The 25,883-nt window shown below is 39.3% G+C and overlaps 1 protein-coding gene and 1 long non-coding RNA gene across 4 annotated transcripts; one reads left to right on the top strand and one right to left on the bottom strand.

Annotated features, from left to right (window-relative positions):
- Positions 1 to 1,181: 1,181 nt before the first annotated feature.
- Positions 1,182 to 17,227, bottom strand: zgc:113279 (uncharacterized protein LOC553749 homolog). 3 transcript variants are annotated; one of them, XM_058414021.1, is made up of 11 exons: positions 16,803 to 17,227; positions 16,382 to 16,503; positions 16,265 to 16,289; positions 16,135 to 16,181; positions 15,760 to 16,057; positions 15,483 to 15,672; positions 14,779 to 14,884; positions 10,587 to 10,733; positions 10,419 to 10,479; positions 9,791 to 9,975; positions 1,182 to 9,339 (listed from the first exon to the last, which is right to left on the bottom strand). In XM_058414021.1, the coding sequence occupies exons 1-11, from the start codon at positions 17,026 to 17,028 to the stop codon at positions 9,334 to 9,336; spliced, it is 1,413 nt and encodes a 470-aa protein (XP_058270004.1). In that variant the 5' UTR covers positions 17,029 to 17,227; the 3' UTR covers positions 1,182 to 9,333. The 3 variants fall into 3 exon arrangements, with proteins under 3 accessions (XP_058270004.1, XP_058270001.1, XP_058270002.1); XM_058414018.1 differs by having other exon boundaries at positions 15,483 to 16,057; positions 16,803 to 17,226; XM_058414019.1 differs by having other exon boundaries at positions 1,183 to 9,339; positions 9,812 to 9,975; positions 15,483 to 16,057; positions 16,803 to 17,225.
- A 5,516-nt stretch (positions 17,228 to 22,743) lies between these two features.
- Positions 22,744 to 24,657, top strand: LOC131367668 (uncharacterized). Its single transcript, XR_009206956.1, has 3 exons — positions 22,744 to 22,948; positions 24,114 to 24,207; positions 24,344 to 24,657. It is a non-coding gene; the product is annotated as an uncharacterized LOC131367668 (long non-coding RNA).
- Positions 24,658 to 25,883: the final 1,226 nt, after the last annotated feature.

Consider the following 25,883-nt stretch of genomic DNA (forward strand, 5'->3'; position numbering starts at 1 on the left):
TTGACGACCACAATTATGGAAAGTATTTATATATTTCTAACAATAGTAATATTTTTGGTGTGTACAATTATTTTTTGAATTCCGTTGGTGGTAAAAACAAAGAAATCTGTAAGTAAAATAGTGTTTTATCTAACTGATTATTGAGTCTGGTATAAAAATGTATTTTTACATTTTAATCTTGGGGTTTTGTTTCAAAACTAAAGATGCTCTTTGTGGTGAAAATTGGCAAATATAATCTAAATAAATCAGGAATATGACTTATGTTAAATGACCGTAAGTGATCTGAAGGCAATGCATAACTTACATTTACTATAAAAAAACAGCCTTCAATTGACTGTCTAAAATTGTGGACACTATTCATAAGCATAAATATAATTTCGAGTAAATTATTCCACGTTTAATGATGCGAGATCAACAGAGAAGGGTTTGAATCGGTGTTAAAATGGTAATTGTTGTACGTGAGAAACATTAGACCAATTCACAGCAGAGAATAATATCTTCATACTTTATTGTGCTTGGATTAGGGAGAACCTGGGATGAAAGAAGGCTGGGACTTGTTAAAATTGTTGATGAATCTTCTAAGATGCTGCGTTTACATCCTGGTGCAGTTCCTAATTTGTCCGCTAGAGGTCGCTTCTGATTCGGCGCTGTCTCAGCACCGCGCAGGTTGATGCACACAGAACTACACAGTCTGCCTGGGTCACGATCTGTTATGCTGTTTATAATTAAAACAAAGCAATTTTTTATTGATTAAAGAATTTTAAAATATTCTATGGGGTGTGTAGATTAGACTATACTCACTAGTCGGTGTAGGCAGGAAAGAAATTGATGAAACCAGGTACACAGACAAATCCATATTATTTTGGACGATGCTGAGAAAATATTTTGTCTTTTATTTTATTTCATTCATTTATTCTTTATTCCTAATTAGTAAGTAAAGATCTACGTTTAAGAAGAAAATTCTGAATACGTAAGGCTTTCCTTTTTGGTCAAGACTGACTGAAAACGACTTTAATGACCATTTGGAAAGAATTACACAATTTTTCTGAAAACATTTTTAATAATAATTTGGAGAGATTTTTACACAAGCTCTTTCATTTAATCCTCAATGGCTCATTTTAAATAGCATTTATTTAGAGAAAAATGGAGCCGTGCAGAAACATTTCCATAGCATGATAGATAAAAAAAAAAATTTCTCCAGATTTATCATCACATCATATCCTTAAATTATAAGAATCTTCTATGTTTTAGAAAATATTTGTCTTTCCAAATTCCAAACCAGTTGCTTCCAGCATTTAGTGTGAACATATGAAATTAAAAATCATATTGGAAACACACACACACACACACACACAACTCCATCAACTTCAATCTCTAATATTACTTGAAGACTAAACAAAAATACACTAACAAAAAATTGAAGTAAAATGAAAAAATAATAGGCGTAAGTAACTTTAAATACTTAAAGCTATAATGCCTCTGCTTCTTAAGACAATGTTTGATCATTTGCGACATATTGGAAAAGATAAAATTATAAAACGTACACACGTACATATTATTAACTTGATGCTTATTTTTGATTTCAGTTTATTTGTATAGCGCTTTTAACAATGGTCTCAAAGCAGCTTTACAGAAGTATAGAAACTGAGAAAAAATTAGAAATAAAATTGAAAGTAAAGCTGCTATTTTATCCCGAATGAGAAGCCTGAGGCGACGGTGGTGAGGAAAAAAACTCCCTGAGATGATCTGAGGAAGAAACCCTGAGCGGAACCGGGCTCAGAAGGGAACCTTGGGTGACACTGGACAGTAAATAATGTAAATGTAAATAAATAATGTCCTTTCTATACAACAGCATCCAAGAGCTCTTGAGGAACATATCGGTCAGTGTAGTTTCTGAGATCATTCTAGACTTAGCACTAACTCCTTCCTGCTGAAAGCGACGGCATTTTGAAACAGCAGTACAAAAATACAGTAGTGCATCATAAATATGTATAATATATTACTTTGGGATAAAGATATTAATAAGAGAACAGGTCATATTTTAGAGTAACATCATACATTTCTAATGAACAGTATTCCTAAAAAATTTTTTAGATTTCCTAAATCATTCACCAAGATGCTAAAATGTATTTACAGTGTGAAGTGTCAGAAGTGTTAGATTGGTGAAACACTCATGATGATCCAAAATGGACTCTCCTTGGACTCCCTGTCCACTGGTCTCAGACGCAGTTAATAATTTATCCACTAGAGGCCATTTCTTGGCACGGTTTCCCAGCCTCAGTAGTGTATACAGGTCAATGTACACCTACAGGTTAACACTGCATGTAATAAAGCAAGTGACCATGCTCAAAGAATTTAATATGCAAAGGCATTATGAACCCTTTATTAATCCAGTATATACACACTAATCAGGCACAACATTATGCCTAATATTGTGTTGTTCCCCCTTTAACTGCCAAAACAGCCCTGAGCCGTCAAGGCATGGACTCCACTAGATCCCTAAAGGTGTGCTCTGGTATTTGGCACCAAGATGTTAGCAGCAGATCCTTTAAGATTTAAAATTTAAGATTCACCTCCTAACAGGACTTAAAGGACACTTTTGATAGATACTGACCACTGCAGACCGGGAACACCCCACAAGAGCTGCAGTTTTGGAGATGCTCTGATCCAGTGGTCTAGCCATCACAATTTGGCTCTTCGTCAAACTCGCTCAAATCCTTACGCTTGTCCATTTTTCCTGCTTCTAACACATCAAAATTGAGGGCAAAATGTTGACTTGCTGCCTAATATATCCCACCCACTAACAGGTGCCATGATGAGGAGATCATCAGTCTTATTCACTTCGCCTGTCATATATAAATATATGCTCAGTAACCCAAAGACTTAACCGCTGAGGCAAGAGTACAATCCGTCAGTGTTTTATTGGCATGAATGTTATAAATTACTTAGCTGCCAAAGCAAACAGTGCAGGTAAGTTCAACTAAAAATTCTACACCTAATATACATACATCTGCGTTCATGCATGAACATCATCATAACAAACAAGTGGCAAGAACAAAAAGCTGACAGCTAAAAGCGTCTGAACCTATTGTACAGAATGTATATCAGGGCGTGTCTCTCTGTCCCTCAGGCTGTCACGTTCTCACACACACACACACACACACTACTGTGTAATGACGGCTGCAGTGTATGAAGTCTTTCTCCTAAGACGATTTAAAATTTCTCTTCTTCTGTGCAGCAGAGTGCAGCTCTGTCCCAACCTCACGTCTCTACTGTTCCAGGTTCAGCTGTATTCCAGGTTCTCCTTTCTTCAGTTTGCTGTGTTTCAGGTTCTTCTTTGTCAAGGTTCTCCTGTGTTCCAGGTTCTGCTGTATTTTAGGATCTCCTTTGTCCAGGTTCTCCTTTGTTCCATGTTCTGCTGCATTTCACATTTTCCTGTGTTCCAGGTTCTGCTGTGTCTGTGTTCTAGATTCCCCTGTATTCCAGGTTCTGCTGTATTTCAGGTTTTCCTGTGTTCCAGGTTCTGCTTTGTCCAGGTTCTGCTGTGTTCCAGGTTCTGCTGTGTCCAGGTTCTCCAGTGTTTTAGGTTCTGCTGTGTTTCAGGTTCTGCTTTACCCAGGTTTTGCAGTATTCCAGGTTCTCCATTGTCCTGGTTCTTCTGTGTTCCAGGTTCTCCTTTGTCCAGTATATTATTTTTTTATTATAAATGTACATTCTGTAAATATCTAAATGATTTGGAACACTCATGTATCAGCAGAACAGAATGGTTCTGAAAGATGATATTTGTATATTCATTGGACATCAAACCTGCAGGTGGCGCTCAAATCCGCATTAAAGAATTGAACGGTACCTCAGACATCATCAGAGTAGAACAGCTTACCAGCCCATGTCATGTCCCCCTTACACATTTTCTTATTTCCTGCTCTAGCACCACCATTTCCACTCAGCAGGGGCTGTTACTTCACTGATTAGTTGAGGCGAGTATGCACAGGGAAAACACAACATTTGCATAACAAGGACAAAGGGAACTTATGGGAACACAAACTGTGCTTTTAGCGCCATGCCACGGTTTTGAACCAAATAGAGTTATATATTGAGCAATTTAATGCTACAAATCTACAGGCTTAATGCAATCTTCATGCAGGGGGCAGAGCTTTCTCTTACAAAGCCCCAGAGTTATGGAACAGCCTTCCAATTAGTGTTGGGGATTCAGACACAGTCTCAATGTTTAAGTCTAGGCTGAAGACGCATTAATCAAGCTTTCCATGTAGAGTGGAAGGTTCTTGGGCATAGAGTGTTTGGTGTACTGGAATGTTTGGATGCTGTCACCTTATCACCCTCAGGTTTGCTGACTGTGAAGTGGTTGGACGCTTTATGTCCCGGGAAGCCTTTATGTCTGTCACCTTCTGGCTCTCCCTTTTAGTTATGCTGTCATAGCCAGTCTTGCCGGAGTCCCTGCCTGCACTTCACACATAACCTACATTGTCTTAAACATCACGTGATCACAAGCATACTTAACATCCTTCTCTTTCTCTCTCTGTCTTTCTCTGTCGACCTTTACATCCCACTCCTGATCTCCCAGTGTTCAGAGTTCCCAGTGTGACCACTTTTTCTTTCCAGACCTGCCTGATCCACCCAGACACTCTACCCCTGGTCGGAGTCTCGTCGCTCGGTGGGGCTCACTGATGCTGGGGATAGATCTACATGGTTAGCCTGTGACCCTGGGGTCTGCTGTGGACAGAACCACTTGCACACCGTCTCTGTACTGCCGTTGCATCGGTCAGCTTTCAGCAGGAAAGAATAAGTGCTAAGTCTGTAATGATCTCAGAAAACAACACTTACTGATTAGTTCCTCAAGAGCCCTTGGTTGCTGTTGTCAAGAGGACTTTATTTATTTACATTTACTGTCCAGTGCCACACGAATGAGGATGAGGTTTCCTTCTGAGTCTGGTTCCTTTCAATGTTTCTTCCTCATATCATCACAGGGAGTTTTTCCTCACCACCATCGCCTCAGGCTTGCTTTACACTTTATTTATCTTTTTCTGTGTTTCTATACTTCTATAAAACTGCTTTGAGACCATTGTTAAAAGCGCTATACAAATAAATTGAATTCAATAAAAGGAATTGAGTTCATGTCTAATTTATGTGTCGGAAGCTCACTTAATAACTCACCCAGAAATGTTCGTGACAAGCATTTAAAAGAGCATGGCGTGCAAAGCCACACGCCACAATCTACAAAAAAAAAATAATAATAAGTCCAATCTTAATATGTACCAGCTTGAGCGGTTTGAAACACAGCCAAACTTGTTTGGCATCAACGCAGACGTAGACAGTTCCATGTGATCGCCTCCAGGTCTCCGTTTGTCTTTTCACTGACTTACAATTGAAGACTATTACAAAATGCGCTCCTGCATGGTGTGCGGCTGAGGGTGTGTTTACTCGCTTATAGGTCTGTGCAGGTTTCCCATGAAGACGTCAAACAATACGAAAGCAAATTTTTCAAGCACACCTATATTTATTATTTAATTACATTGATTGCACTGGCACAGGTGTCACAAATGTACACAAACATCCAAGATGGTTAAGCTGAAAATAACAACGTGTCACATTTTATTCGATTTTGGAAGGTGAAGCATGGATATGACATGAAATAATATCGCATTCTGCATAAAATCCGAATAACAAATGCACTACAATCCCATTAAAGCAACAAGGCTGACAGTACAAATAAGAAAAATCCCCTTTTCCCCCACTTATTTAAAAAAATAAAAAACACCCCAGAACCAATGAATGTTTCTGTCTTAAATGATTGACAGGTAAATATCTGATATACCGATACAAAAGAAATGCATTTTTAATATATGATTTCAAAGCAAACGTATGCATAACCCCCATTTCACTAAACTAAATGAATATTACAACATTAAAAGTTTTAAAGAAATTAGGTTTTATTTTTATTCATCCCTCTGGGACACATGTTTCCCAATCCTGATCCTACACATTGTAGAGTTTTCCCTGCTCCCAAAACAGTTTATTAAACTAATTAGTAAGAGTAACGGTCAGCAGTCTACTTGGAGACCATGGCAGTGGCTTTGAACCGGGTTTTGCGCTCGGGTCTCGATGGCTTCGAGGAAGGAATTTGTGTCAAAACTATAATAAATTCAGAAATGACGCTAATGCTCATACTTATAAGTTGTTCGAAAGCTCCTGGGTACACAACTGCACTTGAGTAAGTGCACAGTTATAGAAGGGAAATGATTTCTCACTCTCCGGTGTCACTCAGATGAGCATGGGCTCCCTTTTGAATCTGATTCCTCTCAAAGTTTCTTCCTTATTTTGTCTCAGGAAGTTTTTTTTCCTTGCCAAGGTTGCCTCTGGCTTGCTCATTAAGGACTTTTTTCTTCCTGTTCCTTGTAAATCTGCTTTGTAACAAGGTTCATTGTTTAAAAAAAAAAATGCTATATGAATTAAAATCCTAACTGAATTGAGATGTTAGCAGTCACTGAGTTGAGGTGGGAACCTCAACTCAGAGAAAACCCTGCCATGTGTAGAACTCCAGAACTCTGGTGAAAACCTTAAAAGTTCCATGTAGACCCCTGAAGCATGGGGAAAAACTAAGAGAGAGTTGAACCCCTTTACAAAAAATAAAAAAATGAATACAAAGAACCATTTGCTATCCAAATAACCATAGAGGAACCCTTTTCTCTAAGAGTGAAAGCTTTGTATAACATTTCTAACATAAATGAACCGCAGCACCATTATGTGTAGGTGGTTTGACTAGTCTAACTTGCATTGGCGTAAAGGTATGTGTACCCGCATAGTGATGGATTATTTTCCCATCCAAGGTGCTCATCCACTCATGCCTAGTGTCCCTAGATTAGGCTCAGTGTTCACCCTGATTCTGACCAGGATACTGAAGATAACTTTATTTAAACATGGCACTTTAAACAGGAATGTACTCATGCAGTTATCCAATCAGCCAATCATGTGGCAGGCAAAGCTCTTGAGGTTAAGGGCTTCAGTTAATGTTTATGTCATCATAACATCATTATGGGGTAAATGTGTGATCTCTGTGACTGTGAGCAGAAGGTCTGCAGGCGTCAAAAACCTTGTTAAGGACAGGGATCAGAGCAGATTGATCACAGACTGACAGGAAGTCTATAGCAACTCAAATAAATCACTCTCTACAACCGTGGTGAGCAGAAAATCATCACAGAATACACCGAACATCAAACCATGAGGTGGATGAGTTACAACAACAGAAGACCATCAGGATCAGGTTCCACTCCTGTTATTCAAGAACAAGATTCTGAAGCAATCATGGGTACATGTTCACCAAAACTGGCTAGTTGAAGGCTGAAAAAAGCCCAGGTGAATTTTTTCTAATCTTCAAACTGTGCATTTTTGGTAAGTCTGTGTGCATGATAGCCTCAAAATCCTTGACTTGGTGGACAGGAGAGGAACCGTCAGTCTTTTGTAGTTGAAGTCCATCCACCTCAAGGGTAGATGTATGGGCATATGCTGAGATATTTTTCTTTTCACCACAACTGTAGAGTGGTTATTTTAGTTACTTTATCCTTCTTGTCAGCTTACCATTCTGGCTGTTCTCCTGTCGTCTCTTATCATCAAGGCACATCGACCCACAGAACCATCGGTCACTCACTGCTGTTGCTTTCTTACCATTCTATGTAAAATCTAGAGACTTGATTCTGAAATCCTCAAACAACTCAAATTTCCATGCACCATCAAAGTCACAGAGATGATACTTTTCCCCATTCTCATGTTTGATATGAACATTAACTGAAGCTCTTCATCTGCATGGTTAAATAACTGATAAAAATTGTTTTTTTTCTGCCACTAAATAAATTCACAAGAACTCATGACTCACTAGGCCTACAGGCGTTCCTAATAAAGTGGACAGGGTGTGTTTGTTTGCTAGTTTGTTTGTGTATATTGAACATTGAATAGCTACCACAGCAATAAATAAAGCTGAGTTATGGAGAAAGAGCTGCATTTACTTTGTTTCTGGTTGCTTGCAGTTCCACTACGGTAGCTGTGGTGCTAATTTTAACAAAACGTCTCGTAATCAAATCAGCTAACTTATTTAACATCACCTATTTATTCATAAATCATTCTAACTAAATAAATGTTTTTTTTTCTGAAATAAAGCATCGCTCTGATGTATAAATGCTGTATGTATACCGTGTTAAGCAGTTCTCCAAAAATCCATCATGTATATCCAAGACTACAATTCCCGAGACATTCCCAGTCATTACGAATCCCTAAATTACAGTTCATTATCAGGTTAAATGTATTTGTTGTGTTTATGTATTATCATGTATCATGTATTATATGCTATTTAGCCTACAAAGCAAGGATTTACTAATTGAACTAATGCTCAATGCTCTAAATGCAGAGGACGTAGCACTCAACAATGTGAATATATGAAAACGTTACACATGTTCAGGCATAACATTATGACCGCCTGCCTAATATTGTGTTAGTCCCCCTCCTTTTTCTGCCAAAACAGCCCTGACCTGTCGAGGCATGGACTCCAATAGATCCCTGAAGGTTTGCTGTGGTATCTGGCACCAAGATGGATCCTTTAAGATCCTCCGTGGGTCCCACCTTGCAACTTACAGGACGTAAAGGATACTTTTGATAGATACTGACCACCAGACCAGGAAGACCCCACAAGAGCTGCAATTTTGGAGATACTTTGATCCAGTGGTCTAGCCATCACAATATGGCTGTTTACGCTTATCCATTTTTAATGTTTCTAACTCTGAGGACAAAATGTTCACTTGCTGCCTAATATATCCCACCCACTAACCATCATGCCATGATGAGGAGATCATCAGTCTTATTCACATCACCTGAATATTTAAGCCTGACCGGTGTATATATACATATTTCTATACAGATGTTTAAAAAGAACAACAACTCTAATCTAATACAATGGAATCAAACAGACTTTTAAAACTGTTTTGCTATTTTAACATAGCAAACGGTGGAAGTTTCACAGAAACCAGCTGACGCACAACCATTTATGTTATCAACAAACTAAGAGGACTTGAAGGACCCCTTGTCGCAATAACACCAACTGGTTGCATAATACATAGCTTTAACCATACCACGATACAACGTAAACTATTCGTGTTTTTCGGCAGGTTAAAACTTGTATTCACCCAAAAACATTTACCGCCAGGTAACAGCACTGCATTGTTTGACCAATACCCGTCATTCCTGCCCAAAGTAGTTGTGTAACTGGACAAGCCACTTTTTAATTGAACAGGAGAAGAGGATCGTCACAAGCAGCGGCTCTCAATTTCTTTAGTTCTGTACAGGATAAAAGAACAAGATAACATACACAAGGGTTGATGATGAGTGTTTAGTTTGGCAAGAGTTTAAAAAACTTTCTTTTTCTCTTCCTTCTAGTCTAATTCTAGTCTAAGTCTAATATGTTTGTTATCAATGTCAAGGTAATATGATTTCATAAAAAATAGCCAGTGAAAAGATAAAATTCTATCTTAAATAAGTGAATTTAATTCATGTACAGTTTATGCCCTGCGTGTTAACTCTGCAAAGCTTTTGGATCGTTTTCTGGTTACTTTTAGCAGTGATGTTTGATTAAAAACAACAACAATACTTGGTTCACATTTTTAAAATGATGAGAACTGATGAGAACGTCTTGGTATGTGAAAGTAAGGTGTGTTGTTTTTAGCCAGCAAGAAATTCACAAGAACTGTCAGATCATAAATAATTGGTGACTCTCACATATGTGACTCACTTGGCTGACCGCCAGTCTTACCAGGCACTGCTGGTTGCATTCCATCTGCAGGAGGCACTTGAGGGTTTCCATCATTTGCTCTTTACGCAGGGAATGAACTCTGGCCTGGCTCACTGTCACACTCTTCTCCAAATCACCCACTATGCTCTTCAGAGCTACTGATGCAAGCTGCAGTGCACTGAGCCCTGGACAAGACAAAAAAATAAATTAAAAATCACATATGCCATTAACATTTACGCTTAACAACCTGATTCCTGAATCTAAATTTTGCTTAAATAAGGTGTTATTACCTTTAAAAACTCTCTAATCAAACTAGCTCATTGCTTTGCTTGAGTTACTGCTGAATGGCTAAGCAATAAAATGTTTAATTATTGCACCAGAACATGGTTAGTCTAGCCAAAACATGAGCAATAATATTGCAAATGTGGTTAAAAATCACTGCTCTTCTAGTATGAGTAGATTTTTCTGGATGGGTAGAACATGATCACATAAATTAACTAGCCTCTGTTAACTACAAGGTTAACTAGCCTCTGTGGTGGTTTGGAAAATATTTGTTATCCAGGGCAGGCTAGGTATTCTTAATTAAGTTATTGATTTAATTATTACGAAGGAAACCAATAAAATATACCGTTCACATCTTGGGCTTCCACATCTATATATATCCCACTTTTCATGCAGCTTTTCAGAACCTGTTAAAGAGTAAAGACTGTCACTGAATACATCTGTTAAGGTTCAAATCACCTATGGTCATGATGATAAACCGTAGTGTACTTATGTCATCATACAAATGATTTACCTCCAAAACCCTGATGTATCCATTTTCTGCACTGAGATGGAGGCATGTTTTTCCATATTTATCCCTTTCGTTGATGTTTGCACCAAAGGAAATTAAATCAGCAACCATGAGGTGTTGATTCTTCTGCGCAGCTAATTGGAGTGAAGTCTACAGAGAAAGATACGATGATATAAGTGATATGATGATGATGATAATGACATACACTATATTGGCAAAAGTTTTGAGACACCCCTCCAGATCATTGAATTCAGGTGTTGTTTTTCAGGGGTTGGACTCGGCCTCTTAGTTCCAGTGAAAGGAACTCTTAATGCTTCAGCTTCATACCAAGACATTTTGGACAATTTCATGCTCCCATCTTTGTGGGAACAGTTTGGGGATGACCCTTTCCTGTTCCAACATGACTGCACACCAGTGACCAAAGCAAGGTCCATAAAGACATGGATGAGTGATTTTGGTGTGGAGGAACTTGACTGGCCTGCACAGAGTCCTGACCTCAACCTGATAGAACACCTTTGGGGTGAATTAGAGCGGAGACTGTGAGCCAGGCCTTCTTGTCCAGCATCAGTGCCGGACCTCACAAATGCGCTTCTAGAGGAATGGTCAAGAACACACTCCTAAACCTTGTGGAAAGCCTTCCCAGAAGAGTTGAAACTGTTACAGCTGCAAAGGGCGGGACAACTCCATATTACATTCATGTGCATGTAAAGGCAGACGTCCCAAAACTTTTGGCAATATAGTGTATATGACTCTAACAGCCATAATATAAAAAAACATTCAGTGTTCCTGGTATGCAGGGGTTAGTACCTACTGGTGAACCAGTGCCAGGTTCATGGGCACCTACGGCTCACTGATGCATGCAGGGAGTGACGGCTATGTGAGGGTGTGGTAGCTTAGTGGTTAAGGTGTTGGCCTACTGATCTGAAAGTTGTGAGTTCAAATCCCAGGGCCACCAAACTGCCCCTGCTGGCTCCTTGAGCACGGAGCTTAACTGTCAATTGCTCAGTTGTATAAAAATGAGATAAAATGTATGTCGCTCTGGATAAGGGTGTCTGCCAAATGCCAGAAATGTAAATATAAGTCTAGCCCCTCTGTTCTGATCCCACAGAAGAGCTACTGTGGCACATGTTGCTGAAAAAGTTAATACTGGCTCTGAGAGAAAGGTGTCAGAACACACACTGCATCACAGATTGATGTGTATGGGGGCTGTCTGGCTACAGACTGGTCAAAGTGCCAATGCTGACTCCTGTCCACCTCCAGAAGCAAGTACAATATAGGCACATAAGCATCAGTCAAGATGTCAAGAACCTGGTCTTAGACAATCATGGTGCTGCTGACAGTTCACTGCGGTCATTGAGACATCTTGCTGTCATAGACACAATGGTAAACTTCACTCCTCTTTATGAGAGAATATGGGAAGCCATCTGTCCAGCAGCTTAAGGTGGGCAGAAATTGGGTCATGCAACAGGAAGGATGCCAGCAAATAAATTCTGAATGGCTAAAGAAGATGAAATGCAAGGTGTTGGAATGGAAAAGTCCAGACCTCAACCCCTCTTAAGTGAGCTGTGCATAAACAAATGCCCTCAGACATTAATGAACTGAAGCAATGTTTTGAAAAAAATAAAAATCTCCAAAGTTTCTCCAAAACAATGTACAGACCCCAAAAACGTCTACAGAAAATGTCTACTTCAAGTTATTGATGTGGAAGGTGGTTCTACATGTTACAGGATTGTAGGGTGTATTTATTTTTCCCCATCTGGTTTCCAAAATGTTGGTTAAAAAAATTAAACGTATTGAAATCTGTTATGAACCAAGGTTATTTGATTGTTTATAGTAATTGCCGAGGAAACAATTAGCCCTGAGAACTGAAGGAGGATGTAATTTCTTTTTCCATGACTAAGACTATTAAAACCATACTTCAGAGCTCTGCGTAGTAATAACTCTAAAGCTAAATGTGGCATAAAATGTTTATGTGGTTATTATTGTATATATTAAGTGGCAGTATATCCATAGGTATCCCTCATATATTTTAGTTTACATACATATATCAGGCACAACATTATGACCACCTGCCTAATATTGTGTTGGTCCTCCTTTTGACAGCCCTGACCTGTCAAAGCATGGACTCCACTAGATCCCAGAAGGTGTGTTGTGGTATCTGGCACCAAGAGGTTAGCAGCAGATCCTTTAAGTGCTGTAAGACTTAAAGGATAATTGTGGTAGATAGTGACCACTGCAGACCGGGAACAACCCACAAGAGCTGCAGTTTTGGAGATACTCTGATCCAATGGTCTAGCCATCACAATTTGGCCCTTTGGCAAACTCGCTCAAATCCTTATGCTTGTCCATTTTTCCTGCTTCTAACACATCAACTTTGAGGACAAAATGTTCACATGCTGCCTAATATATCCCACCCACTAACAGGTGCCATGATGAGGAGATAGACTTATTCACTTCACCTGGTCAGAATGTTATGCCTGATCGGTGTATATTGCATTTCACTGTAACAAATAAAATGTGAATGTGATTGATTTGAAAACTTCCCTGATGTTATAATGACTAATGTCCAGTATTGAGCAGAAAATCAGATAGAAGTGGCAAGATCAGCATTTAGAATGGATTCATGTAATTGTAAAATGGGATATTATTATTCAATTCAAAAGTGGATGAGATGAGAGGAAGGAAAAAAGATGTGGTGAGGGAGAAAAAATGATCACATATTCCCAAGTGTTTGGGAAGACTACGGAAAAAAATGAAAAAAAGGTATGGCACTGGCACTGGGGCATTAAGTAATCGGAGCAGTTGATATGAACTGGAACACAGAGATCCTAGAGTCTAGAGGAATAGCTGACAAGGACAGGCTGCAATGTTCTGGAAGAAAGCTGTGAAATGTCTGTGGGTAGCTCCTGCATCCAGATGAATACAAAATGTCAACTAAACTGGATGCAATCAGAGTACCCTAGAAGTACCAAATGGTGATAAATAAAGCATATGTGTATAAATGAATAGCTTCGGACATCAATGAACTGAAGCAATGTTGTAAAAAAAAGAGTGGGTCAAAATGTCTCTGATAAACTCTTACAGAAAAGGTTTACTTTAAGTTGTTAATGTTAAAGGTGTTTCTAAATGTTATATTATTATATAGTGGATTATATTTTCCTCCAAATTGGTTTCTGAAAAAAATCCTGGTCAGGGCTGTAGTAGATGTGGTGAACAATGGGAACAGTTTGGAATGCACCCTGGATAGGATTCATAAAACCAATTCATGTGTAGGGTTAGCATATAGTAGTCTGTCCACCTACTGGCTTGTTGTTGGAGGTCTGGAGAGTGGAGGTTCAGAGGTGTAGTCTTTATTTGTCACATATACATTACTGCACAGTGAAATTCTTTCTTTGCATATGCCATCTTCGGGGTTGGGGTCAGAGCGCAGGGTCAGCCATGATGCCGCACCCCTGGAGCAGGGTGGTTGGGGGCCTTGCTCAGTGGCCAAACAGCGGCAGCTTGGTGGTGCTGGGGCTTGAACCCTGAGCTTCCGCTCAACGACCCAGAGCGTTAACCACCCAAACTTGCCCTACTGATCAGTTGCCTTACTGATCCCAGTTTGCCACTGCTGTGCCCTTGAACAAGGCCATTACCCTTCAAATGCTCAATTGTATAAATGATATAAAAGTAAGTCACTCTGGATAAGGGCGTTTACCAAATGCTGTAAATTACATTAATTAGGACGATACCAGAGATCCCAGAGGAAACCAACAGAGATACTGGAAGTTCATGCGAAACTTCACACAGGGAGCTCAGCGTCGACCTGTGGATTAGGCAGCAATGCTATCCATCGCATCATTGATTTGCTTTCTAGCTGTTCGACATGTGGCAAGAATGTGCTAACTAGTAATAACAAGCTGTGTTGTGCAATTATATTTAAGACTGCAGTTAGTATGGGCAAGGGTAGTTTTTAAAACTACCATACTCATCCAGACTCATCCATCTCTGCCCTTGTCCAGATATTTAAGTGGTAATCAATAAATCTTACAAAATTGTGTTGTTCAAAATGAAAAAACAAAACACTAATTAGCCAAGTACAGTTGCAGAAGCCAGGCAAGTGTGTGTGTCTGTACACAAGGGTATGTAAGACAAGAGAGTGTATATACAGTAAGAGAGTCCTTATAGAATGTGTATGAGTTTGTCATAACATTACCCTTCCCTCTGCATCTTTGCTGTCCAGTTTGTTTAGATCTGCCATCCGTCTGGCAACAACATACACAAAAGATCGTTTTCCCTCATCAACAGCTCGGTGGAGGAGTCTGTTAAAGAGAAGGTATACAAATCATGGTACACAACACTGACGATATTATTCTGGTACTAGTATTCACTGAGCAGCAATAACAGTCCTCCATGGAAAATCTGTCACTTTGAAAGACACCCAAGAATGTGATCTTTGTGCCATGACTTGCAGCTTTACTCATTAGAAATCTCTCTCTCTCTCTCTCTCTCTATGTCTCTATGTCTCTATGTGCATGTGTAATCAAAGTTCAATATCAAACGCAGCATCAGTATGTACATCATGTTGTTTTCGCTTTAGGAGTGAAATTGCCAGACAAAGGATGTGTTATCCCATTGTTATTACTCATCTGGAAGGATCATCTGAGGATCTGGAAGTTTGCTAAGCGTTAAAGAATGAGCAAAGAAAATCTCTGTCATTACTCTTATTTGCCCATGGGCCATTCCAAATAATTCTCAATTATATCAAACAGACCAAGCACAAATCTGTCATGTCTGTTTAATCTTGTAAGATATCCAGCAAGAAAGGCTAATAGATGGCGAGCAGTCATGAGGGCTTGTTCGTAACTTAAAACTTGCGAAAAAAAAAACAGATTCACGTTAAAAAGTGGACAAACTTACATTCTTCCCTTTTCATCCTGCGTAAGAAGCTCTTGGTTGGAGATATTGTTCAGTACATGCATCTCTCTATTCAACTGGGTCCAGGAGTACGTCATGCTGTTCCACTGCTCCTGCACTGTGTAGGAATATGACAGACTTCCTATTTTGTGTGGTGAACCCCACCAGTCCATCTTGGTGCTGAAATAGATTTCTTGCGGAGACGGGACATGAACTTTGCTGTCACTTGAAGAGCAGGTTATTTCATGCTGCCTTTGGTGTATATAGTAATCTGACTCACCGCTGCTGGTTTTGACCTTAGTGTCTGTGGAGAGAGAAGCAGCCTGGCTACATGCCGAGCCATAAATTTCCACAGACTGCATAGGGAACTTTTTAGTGGCTGCATAGCAACTGGTTGGAGTTGAAGGTGGTTCACAGAGATGTTCTTGCTGGAGGACATTCTTGGACCAGAACTTGTTTCCTAGCTCTGGGGTGAAGGTAGCCAGGTGGTTACTTGACTGTCTGGAGGTCTTAAGATCTTCTTCCAACACCTCCACAATAAAAGCAAGCTCCTCTAAACTCTTTGTTTGCCAGTTTTTCTGTAACACAGACATATATCAAGCACTAGCAGTACAGCAATAATGCGAACAACGCAATTTGTGAAGAATGTACTTACCAGCTTGTTTCTCCGACAGCTACTGATATTTACTCGTTTTTTATCCCCTAAAAAGTATTTTAATATTAGAAGCAAAGTATTCAGACGGAAAAGTGCGTTAACTTTGTATACCCTTTGAATTTATTCTGACCTTTTGATCCATGGTTTTCTTTCTTCTAGAGAAAAACAAAACAGCTAAAGTGAGCTGAATGTCATTATTCAAGTGTATACTGCATGATGGTGTAATAATTAAAGAGCTTATTAATACCTGCATTTCTTTGGGGTCCATTCCCTTTGCTATGCGAATATCTCTGAGCATATCTTTTACTGGCATTCTCACTCTGACACCCAGGTATGTCCGATCAGATTTTGCTTTCTGAGCCTTTGTACCTGAAAGAATACGTTTTATAATCAGTAAAACTCTTATGGAGTCAGTAGAAAGCTGCTGGGTCTTTTGTGCAGTTATATAAGCATACTTCAGTATCCAGAAGCTGGCTAATCAAATACGGACCATTAGTTCTATTGTTAGAGTTAGCTAGATATGTTAAGTATGATATGTTAAGTATGAACATGTCATTCCATTCCCATTTCATAAACACAGACGTGACTGATATAATCATTATCACGCAAGCAAAAGTAAAGGTCTAGACGACCCTGGTGCACTACAGAAAGCGTCTGTTTTTACTCACCTTTTGGAGAAGATGATGCTTGCTCTGTATTTTCATTGGGGCTACACATTTCCACATTCAGTGCTGTAAGTGCTGATGTCGGTGAATTTGTTCTGTTCATGTTCAATGCAAGTGCCCCGGGAAGTGGTGAATGGTTGCATGCACAGGCTCCATAGTCTTTCTCGTCCCCCTCACAACTTACTGGTATCCTTTTATATCCCTCGTTCTCCTCTCGACTTCTTACCATGTTTAGCTTACCTTTACAGTGTACAAAAAAGTTTGGTGTTTTCTCGAAGCGCTTAAAATGTAAGAATATCCTTCATTAAGCAGAAAAAAAAACGATGCAGATATCGTAAAGGCTTCTTTATGCCATTGTTATTCTATGTGTGTGTTTGTGTGTGTTGGTGTGTGTGTGTGTGCGTGTGTGAAAAAGAGAGAGAGAGAGAGAGAGAGAGAGAGAGAGAGAGAGAGAAAGAGAGAGAGAGAGTAAAACCACATTTTTATGAGAGGTTGGTACCTGCCTGAAATGGCTTGTGAAGGTGTGACTGAAATATAAAGCTAAAAGAATGTTGAACAGCCTGCAGGGTATAAAACCTGTCTTGTCAGGACAATACACTGATAGAGAACAAAAAAAAACATTTCAGAACTAATAAGCTAAAAATCAAATGAGAAATTCAAGCTAATAAACGGTTCAATCAGTTCAGCTATTACATAGGTAAAAGGTCAGGTATAACGTTCTGAGCCGTGAGAGGTGAAGTGAATAAGACTAATTATCTCCTCATCATGGTACCTGTTAGTGGGTGGGATATAAAAGGGAGCAAGTTTGACAAAGGGCCAAACTGTGATGGCTAGACCACTGGATCAGAGCATCTCCAAAACTGTAGCTCTTGTGGGGTGTTCCCGGTCTGCAGTGGTCAGTATCTAACAAAAGTGGTCCAAAGAAGGAACAGTGGTGAGCAGGCTCATTGATGCATGTGGGGAGGGACTGTCATCCAGCAGATGAGCTACTATTGCTCAAATTGCTGAAGAAGTTAATGCTGGTTCTGATAGAAAGGTGTCAGAATACATAGTGTATGATGGGTCAGGGCTGTTTTGGCAGCAAAAGGGGGACCAGCACAATATTAGGCCGGTGGTCATAATGTTATGCCTGGTCAGTATATGTGGTGAATGGTTGAAAGCATGGACTCCACTAGGTCCCAGAAGGTGTGCTGTGGTATCTGGCACCAAGATGTTAGCAGCAGATCCTTTCAGTCCTGTAAGACTTAAAGGATACTTGTGATAGATAGTGACCACTGCAGACCGGGAACACCCCAGTCTCTTTTGTGTTGTGTGTTTTTTATTCTGTTTCACCTGAGTGGCTTGTGACTATTGATTTTGGTTGGGCAGAACAAACATTTTACATGTGTACTTTAAAAATGTATTTGAATTAAAGAGCTTGAAATTAAATAACAGCAATAACATTATTTACAAGGAAGTAAATGAATTAAAGCATTTACAAACCATGGAAATTTTGGAAAAGCGGCTAGAATCCTAGCATCTGGCAGTAGATAAATATCCAGGTAGAGAAATCGCATTTACAAATGAAAATTTTTTATTATTTGCTTATTAATAAGAAACGGTTATTTTATTATGATGAAGTCACCAAGTACCTGTGGAGAAATGCTGTAGGCAGGCAGCCAGTTTTTATGGATTAAAGCTGCTTAACATAAATATACCCTGTCTCTAGACAAATACCTAAAAAATGGTTTAAAGTGAATTGAAAAGAATACACTGATTATTTCCATTTGTGACAATGTTTTGCTTTCTCTTGAGCAGTTCTAACAAGACTGGAGCCTCTACAGGCCTTGATTCGCTTCCTGTGTCCTTGCTTGTTATCTGTTTGGCCTCATCTTATCTCTTGTTCTGCCAGCTCTTACAAAACGGTGTATTAACCCGTAGTACAGGTGTGTGTGTGTGTGTGTGTGTGTGTTTAAGTGTGTGTGTGTCCTTGGCAGATTTACTGGCAACACATACACCTGCTATAGAATAGATTCAGACACTATGTCAAAAAATTACTTCATGTCAGAGAAAAGCAAGGTTGCGTGAGATGGTCAAAAACAAGTTACACCATGACACCTAGTGGTGGAGATGTTTTACAGTCAATCAGTCTTAGGAAATGAGATCCCTTCATGACAGTTCCAGTGAAAATAATTCAAGCAACATGTTAGTAAAACCCCATAAGGCTTATTTATTTATAATGCATACATTATATGTATATATGATTGACTCCTGCAACTAAATAATAATGAAATAACGTTCAAAACATGTACAGAGTTCTTCATTTAATCACTTAACCAGCCATAACATTAAAGTCTTGTAGTGTGAACTAGCCTTAAACCTTGCCTAATAGGGGACGGACTAGGGCCAGGTGAAATCACAGGACCCCAAATCAAGTCCTGGAATACCCCAATGTTTAAAATATTTTAATGTTTTCCCTGCAAGTTGAATCTGAGTAGTTGAATCAGGTTTGTTAGAGGAGGGAAAACACTAAAATAAGACAGGGGACAGATCCTAACAGTAAATATTGGAATATATTCAGACACAGTATGTGAACAACAGTGCAAAAAGGAATAAAAATTATGCTGTCATTAATAAGCATTTCAAAAAGTAGCATTTAAAAATGTAAAACATTTACAAACAAGAACATAAAAATGCATAAATTAAATGTATTATGTATGATTAATATAACTTTATAACACAGAATTTGTCCTTAGCAGCAGTAGTAAAGTGGTAATAGTGCCCATAGAAATATTGCAACATGCCCAAAAGTGACAGAAACATGTAAAGAGATTGTCCATGAACTGTCAGTGAGGTGACCAGTGTGTGGGTGTAAGGGTGTGGGTGGTAGTAGAGGCATGAGTGTACAAGTGCAAGAAGGAGTAATGACTGGATTATAGTTTATTCAGGATCCTGATGGCCTGCAGGTAGAAACTGTTTATCAGCCTGCTGGCTCCGGATTGAGTGCTGTGGTAACGTCTTCCTGAATGCTGGCACTGGGAAACAGCATGTGTGCTGGGAGACTGGATCTGTGTACCGCGGTGATTTTGTGATCCTTTGTCAGACATTGTGTTTGGAAGGTATTAGTGAATGGGTTTGCTTTAAACTAATATATGAGCATTGCTTTTAATTATACAGTGTTAAATGTTAGCCGCTGCCTTCAGTGTTGAAAAATATTTTCAAGGCATTGGAATCCACAAAGGATTGTGTGTCACAATACATTACACTGAAAGAGTGTCACTAGATGTAGATCAGTCTGTTGCCTATGCTGACTTCTGTCCTCCACCAACAGTGGACACATGAGCATAAGAACTGGACCATGGAGTAGTGGAAGAAGGTAGCTTGGTCTGTTGAGTCATGTTTTCTTTAACATCAAGTGGATAGCCAGGTGTGTATATATATCTTTTACCTGGTGAATAGGTGGCACCAGGGTGCACTGCTGGGAAACCTTGAGTCCTGGTATTCATGTGAATGTTACTTTAACACACACCACCTACCTAAACATTGTTGCAGACCAAGTCCACCCCTTCATGACAGCAATGTTCACTAATTCCCTAATACAGTGATCTCTTTCAGCAGTATAATGTGCAGTGGTGGCTGGTGCTAAAAAATGTTTTTCGGGGGTGCAAACAAACTTAAAATCAAATGGTTAGTAATGCAGGACTGTAAATAGCCATTTATCTGGTGATTATGTATCATTACTGCTAAGATAAAATATTGAAAATGTCACTGTTAAAGTCAACTGAAAGCATGCAATGAATATACTATGAATCGGTGAATTTGAGTTCAATGTGGGTTTATTATCAGTAATGATGTAATGAAGGTAATCATTAAACACACACCGGAAAGTTGCCTAATCACAGGCCAGTAGCACTATTTGAAAAGAAATTTTTGCTCTCCTTTCTTTCTGGCTTGCAAATTTCTCAATGAGCTTCTGGTTAAAGTCAGTCATCTCAGTGACCAGTCTCTTTTCCATCGACAGCATGGCCAATGCATTCAATAAGAAGTGCTGGAAACGCACAGCAAAAATGGTTCAGGAATGGTTTGAGGAACAGGTGTTGACTTGACCTCCAAATTCCCCAAATGTCAATCTGTTCAAGTATCTGTGGGATGTGCTGGACAAACAAGTCCGATCCATGTCCTACATCACAACTTACAGGACGGGACTGCGGCTAACGTCTTGGTACCAGATACCACAGCACACCTTCAGAGCTCTTGTGGAGTCCATGCCTCAATGGATCAGAGCTGTTTTGATGGCACAAGGTTACCTGCTGCTATCTGAAGAAGGATGTGACAGATAACTCTTTAGACTCCAAGACAAAAGATTTTGGAAATTATCACATGATTAGAAGTTATGAGGAACCTCCCTTTTAATTGAGTTCTCTCAATTATCATATCATAGAAGTTGTCCATGCATGACAAATAAAGAGTTCACTGACCAATAAACACTGATTTTTAAAATTTTCTAAGCAGAACCCAGAGGCAAACGCTCCCAGACATGTACAGCTTCAAAATAAAGGGTTAACAAAACCCATGGCCCATTGAGGGTTAATTTTTCATCCCATTAAAACACGCTATACTTGAATCCTCCAGAGGGCCCCAGAGATGCTCCTCAGAGTGAATAAGTGCTGAATAGTGTGTTGAAGCCTTCAAAGGAGATTTTCATGCAGGCTGCACTGTCTGCCAAAAGCAGTGTGAGCTGAACAAACAGAATGATATTATACTGAGATATTTCATCACTGGATTCATTAAAATATTGAATTCTGCTGAGAGTGATGAATAATATATACGCTAATATTTAAATACCGCATTTTAATGACATTTTAGGGAAAGCCGGGATTCCCATGTAGTCTTAAAGCAATTGCCTGTGATCCTAGTAACATGATCTATGCCAGCATCAAAGGAGAGACTTCAGTACTTCAAGTACTTCGATCTTGTCAGGAAGAAGTTACTCAATCTCCGGTGTCTAATGTCTTTAACATGTTCCTCAGCTGGTGTTTGTCATCTGGGTTTGATTTGAGTGTGCTGTACATAACTGTGTGTCATCGGCATAGTGTAGAAGCTTATAATGTGCTTAGGAATAATTGTACCCAGAGTTACAGAGAAAAGAAAAGAGCAGTGAGCCTGGAACAGAGCCTTGTGGAACACCATAATTACATTTGTGAAGTTTTACATGTACCAGCTGATAATTTTCTGGGTCAGGAATGTAATACTGAACCAATAGCAGCAGAGAAAATAGAAAAGACACTAACATCTACCTAGGTTCGGAGAGAGGAATCCCTCAAGAATAGTTTACAAGCTAATAAAATTCACCAGAACTTTAACTTCACTTGAGTTGTACAGCTGACAATTTAATTGCCAGTGAACAACAGTGCTAGATAAGATGCACTCCAAAAAAGAAGAAGCCTTTATTATCGCCACATGGGCTATGATACAGCACCCCTGCAGCAGAATGGGTTAAGGCCCTAGCTTAAGGGTGGTGGTGGTGCAAGTGTTTAAGGCTCTGGGTCCTTGACCAGCAGGTCAAGGGTTCAAGCCCCAGCACTGCCAAGTTTCCTCTGTTGAGCCCTTGAGCAAGGCCCTTAATCCTCTCTGCTCCAGGGGCAGTGTATCATGGCTGACCCTGCGCTCTGACCCCAACCTCCAAGGATGGGATATGTGACAAACTATTTCTTCTTTTTTTTAAGCTCAATTGCCCAACAGTGGCAGCTTGGTGATGCTGGGACTTGAACCGTGATCCTCAGATCAACAACCCAACGCCTTGGCCACTTGAGCTACCACTATAACAATAAATAAGTAAAATAAAAGGAAGTGGTCTTCAACATAAGCTACAAGAAAATTGAAGAGAATTTCCCCCGTTTTGTTCAGTCCCACCTCATGTCCTAACCCTAGTATGTTGTACCAAAGAGTTGGGTTCTGTGGATGTGTGTGTTTCAGTTGAATGAAAGAGCCTACTGTGTGTGTGAACTGTCTTATTCGGTACTTTCAATACAAAATCAAGATTCCTCTTTTGGCAGATCAGCGACTGGCCACTCTGTTTCAAAGATCGTCAACGTTCGGCTCGTCGGGCTAGACTCACCATCTTGGTTCACCCAGACTTCCCCTAGAAAAAAATACCAATCTGCTAAATGGTACAGACAATAAGTATTCTGGTCTCCTTTTCTATTACTTTTCTAACGTCATTAACTTCTTTATCCTTTCTTATTCATAGCACCAATTTGAAAGAATACACTCCAAACATATTAGACATGTTACATTACTAACATCCAGCACTGACACTTATTTGGAATAACAATTCTGGAGGTCTTTTTTACACCTCAAGGAGTTTAGCAGAAATCTGTAAATTATTTCTCTTCTGTTCTGTAATACATTCTATTTTAGCATGGACATGAATGAAACTACTAATATGCACAAAATATACAATTCAGTATAAGGTATTCTGTTAATACTCCATAACTATGAAAGTATGAAAATTGCAGGTGGAGAAAAATGCTGGCAATTAGAGATTCTACTCTACTCTCAGACTCATAGTGCCCCCTTTAGTGGGAAGTGAAATTACAGTACATTTAGTAGCCCTTATTTTATCTATGGGTTACAGGTGCAAATAAATTTCACATGATTTGAAGGGTTTTAATATGAGTGTACAGGATTGTCTTCCATCTAGCCTTTCTATCTAGAAATCATTGATCCTTCAGACAAGTTCCTCGATTTCTGCAGAGACGTCTAATGTCCTGTTAGTGTGGTCACTGGGTTTTTTGGTCATCAAGGCTGAATGGCTGACTTGAGTCCTGGTGCTTCCAGAACTTCATTTCACAATGATGGGATCCAGTGTGCTCCTGGGAATATTCATTTTATAGATTATTTATATCTTTGTCTATAACTATGTTGCAACACTGTTTGATCTCTGAGCTCCAGGGAGAGTTCTTTAGACTTGATTGGTTTTGTCAGACATCCAAGGATCTTATTGTAGGATCTGTTGCTCTGGACCCAAAGGACATCTTTGACTTTTCCTTTATAGTTCACTATAGATGGCCCTAGTAGTGTCAGAACTTTCTCCTACAACATTAAATTGGAACATCTTAGTTAGTAGGCCTCAATGATGTAGAAAAGTAAATTACAATACAATACGTACATGTTGTTTAATGCACTGACTCACAGTAGCTGAATGCTAGATAGCTAATAATTGCTAGTTTATGTGATAGCCAGCTAAGCATGTTCACACACTGATAAATGTAATAACAGCTAACATTTTCATGCACTAGTCAGAAAATTAATCCGATTTTTTTATTTTCATAGAGAACAAACCTGTTTGTGTGTTTGGTTTTGGTTAATTTCATCCAAATTCTCCAGGGATGACGCAGCAGTACTGCTCTGCATGCAGGACAAAACTGTGAGTGTCTTAACAGAGATGTTTCAATTCAGTTTCATTTTAATTGTATTGTGCTTTTAGCAGTGGACATTGTCACAAAGTGGCTTTAGAGAAATATAAAAATTTTGAATTGTCGTTGTTCTTCCTCTGTTCACAGTCGCCACAGCGGATCATTTGGTCCTCATGTTTCGATTTGGCACAGGTTTTACGCCAGATGCCCTTCCTGACACAACCCTCACTTTTAATCCGGGCTTGGGAGAGTTAACTCATCAGTGGTTGGGTTAGCTCCCTGCCTGGAAATCGAACCCGGGCCGAGGCAATGAAAGCGCGGTATCCTGCCACTGGATCACCAGGAGGCTGAAATGAAAATTACAAAGTTTTACATTTTAATCAGTTTAATATTTTAACTAGCTAGATGAAGACATTTATTGCACTGGAAACTGTTCTCATCTACTTTTAAAAACTATAGCCTGACTGCATCATCTACCAAACCATGCCTCAAGGCTAGTCGGACTCAGAAGTTGTTTTTTTTATTTTCTCAGCTTTTTATTTACATTTTTTAAATAGTTAATCATCCTTTGTGATGTATTTTCATAAGCAGTAAACAGGAATGTTTTGAAGACTCTTTGGCACTCATTAGTACAGTAAAGATTTGGTTGGTTGTTGCACCAGCTCTATCATGATACATTATGAGATTTGCTTCAGTGTTAGAGAACTATTTTTAAGAGTTCAGCTTTATGAGGATAAGCTATAAGATGAGGATTAACTATATTTATACCTGTCAGAGAAATAAGGCAACAGCAGATACAAGTGCAGTGTTAAGTATATGGAGTGTTAACAAAGCAACAAAGACCATATACATCAACTGTGGTCACGAAACAAAGAACACACAGACTACGAGAGCGCACTACGTGTGTCATACACGCGACAACTCAAAAACCTTCTAACAACAAAAGCTTGAAAGAGACACACAGAAACAAGAACTTAAATAAGGCTGCTAATGGGGAGTAACAGGAGACACTTCTGAGGGATCAGTGGGTCATGTGATATGCTTCGCCATAGCCGTGATCGTAGATCTCTTATATACTTCTATATAGATTAGAAAATGTTTTTAGAGTTAATGTGATGTAGTAATCAAGAAAATTCAAGCGAAAAACAAATACAAATGTTGTTGTTCTTCAGCAGGATCCCACACTCTCACTGCTGTGACCAGGGTTCGATTCCCGGGCAGGGAGCTAACCCAGCTACTGAAAAACAAATAGAAATATTTTAGGAAAGAAATGATCAAAGATTAGTTGCTTCTGTAGGATTTTCTTGACATCCTTTTGGTTTTAAAACCAAAAGTCATGGCTAACAAAAAGCCTACAAAGCAGAAGAATTTCCAAAACATTAGATACTCCATAGAGCACCATGAAGGCCTGGAAGATCAAGAAACTGCCTGTGAGGCTTCAAGATGAAGTTCCTATGAGGTAAAAAGGTGGATGTGGTAGTTAAAAATTAGCTAGCTATGAACTACCAAACTGAGTGGTCAGGAAAGGAGGGTAATAGTCAGAGAAGTGACTATGAGCTGAGCTACAATGCAGAAGGTGTTACAGACCTCAACAATCTCATCAGATTCTTCACTGATATGGTCTCTATGGGACAGAATCACCAGAAGGATCCACTTCTAAGAAAGGTGTGTCATGTTAGAAACTTTA

Source organism: Hemibagrus wyckioides, linkage group LG17 (genome assembly GCF_019097595.1).
Source record: "Hemibagrus wyckioides isolate EC202008001 linkage group LG17, SWU_Hwy_1.0, whole genome shotgun sequence".
Taxonomy (NCBI): domain Eukaryota; kingdom Metazoa; phylum Chordata; class Actinopteri; order Siluriformes; family Bagridae; genus Hemibagrus; species Hemibagrus wyckioides.

Coding starts and splice junctions, on each gene's coding strand:
- zgc:113279 (XM_058414018.1), bottom strand. CDS start 17,028: ATGGTAAGAAGTCGAGAGGAGAACGAGGGATATAAAAGGATACCAGTA. Junction 16,290..16,381: donor TGGACCCCAAAGAAATGCAG/GTATTAATAAGC, acceptor GTTTTTCTCTAG/AAGAAAGAAAACCATGGATC. Junction 10,480..10,586: donor GATACATCAGGGTTTTGGAG/GTAAATCATTTG, acceptor ACTCTTTAACAG/GTTCTGAAAAGCTGCATGAA.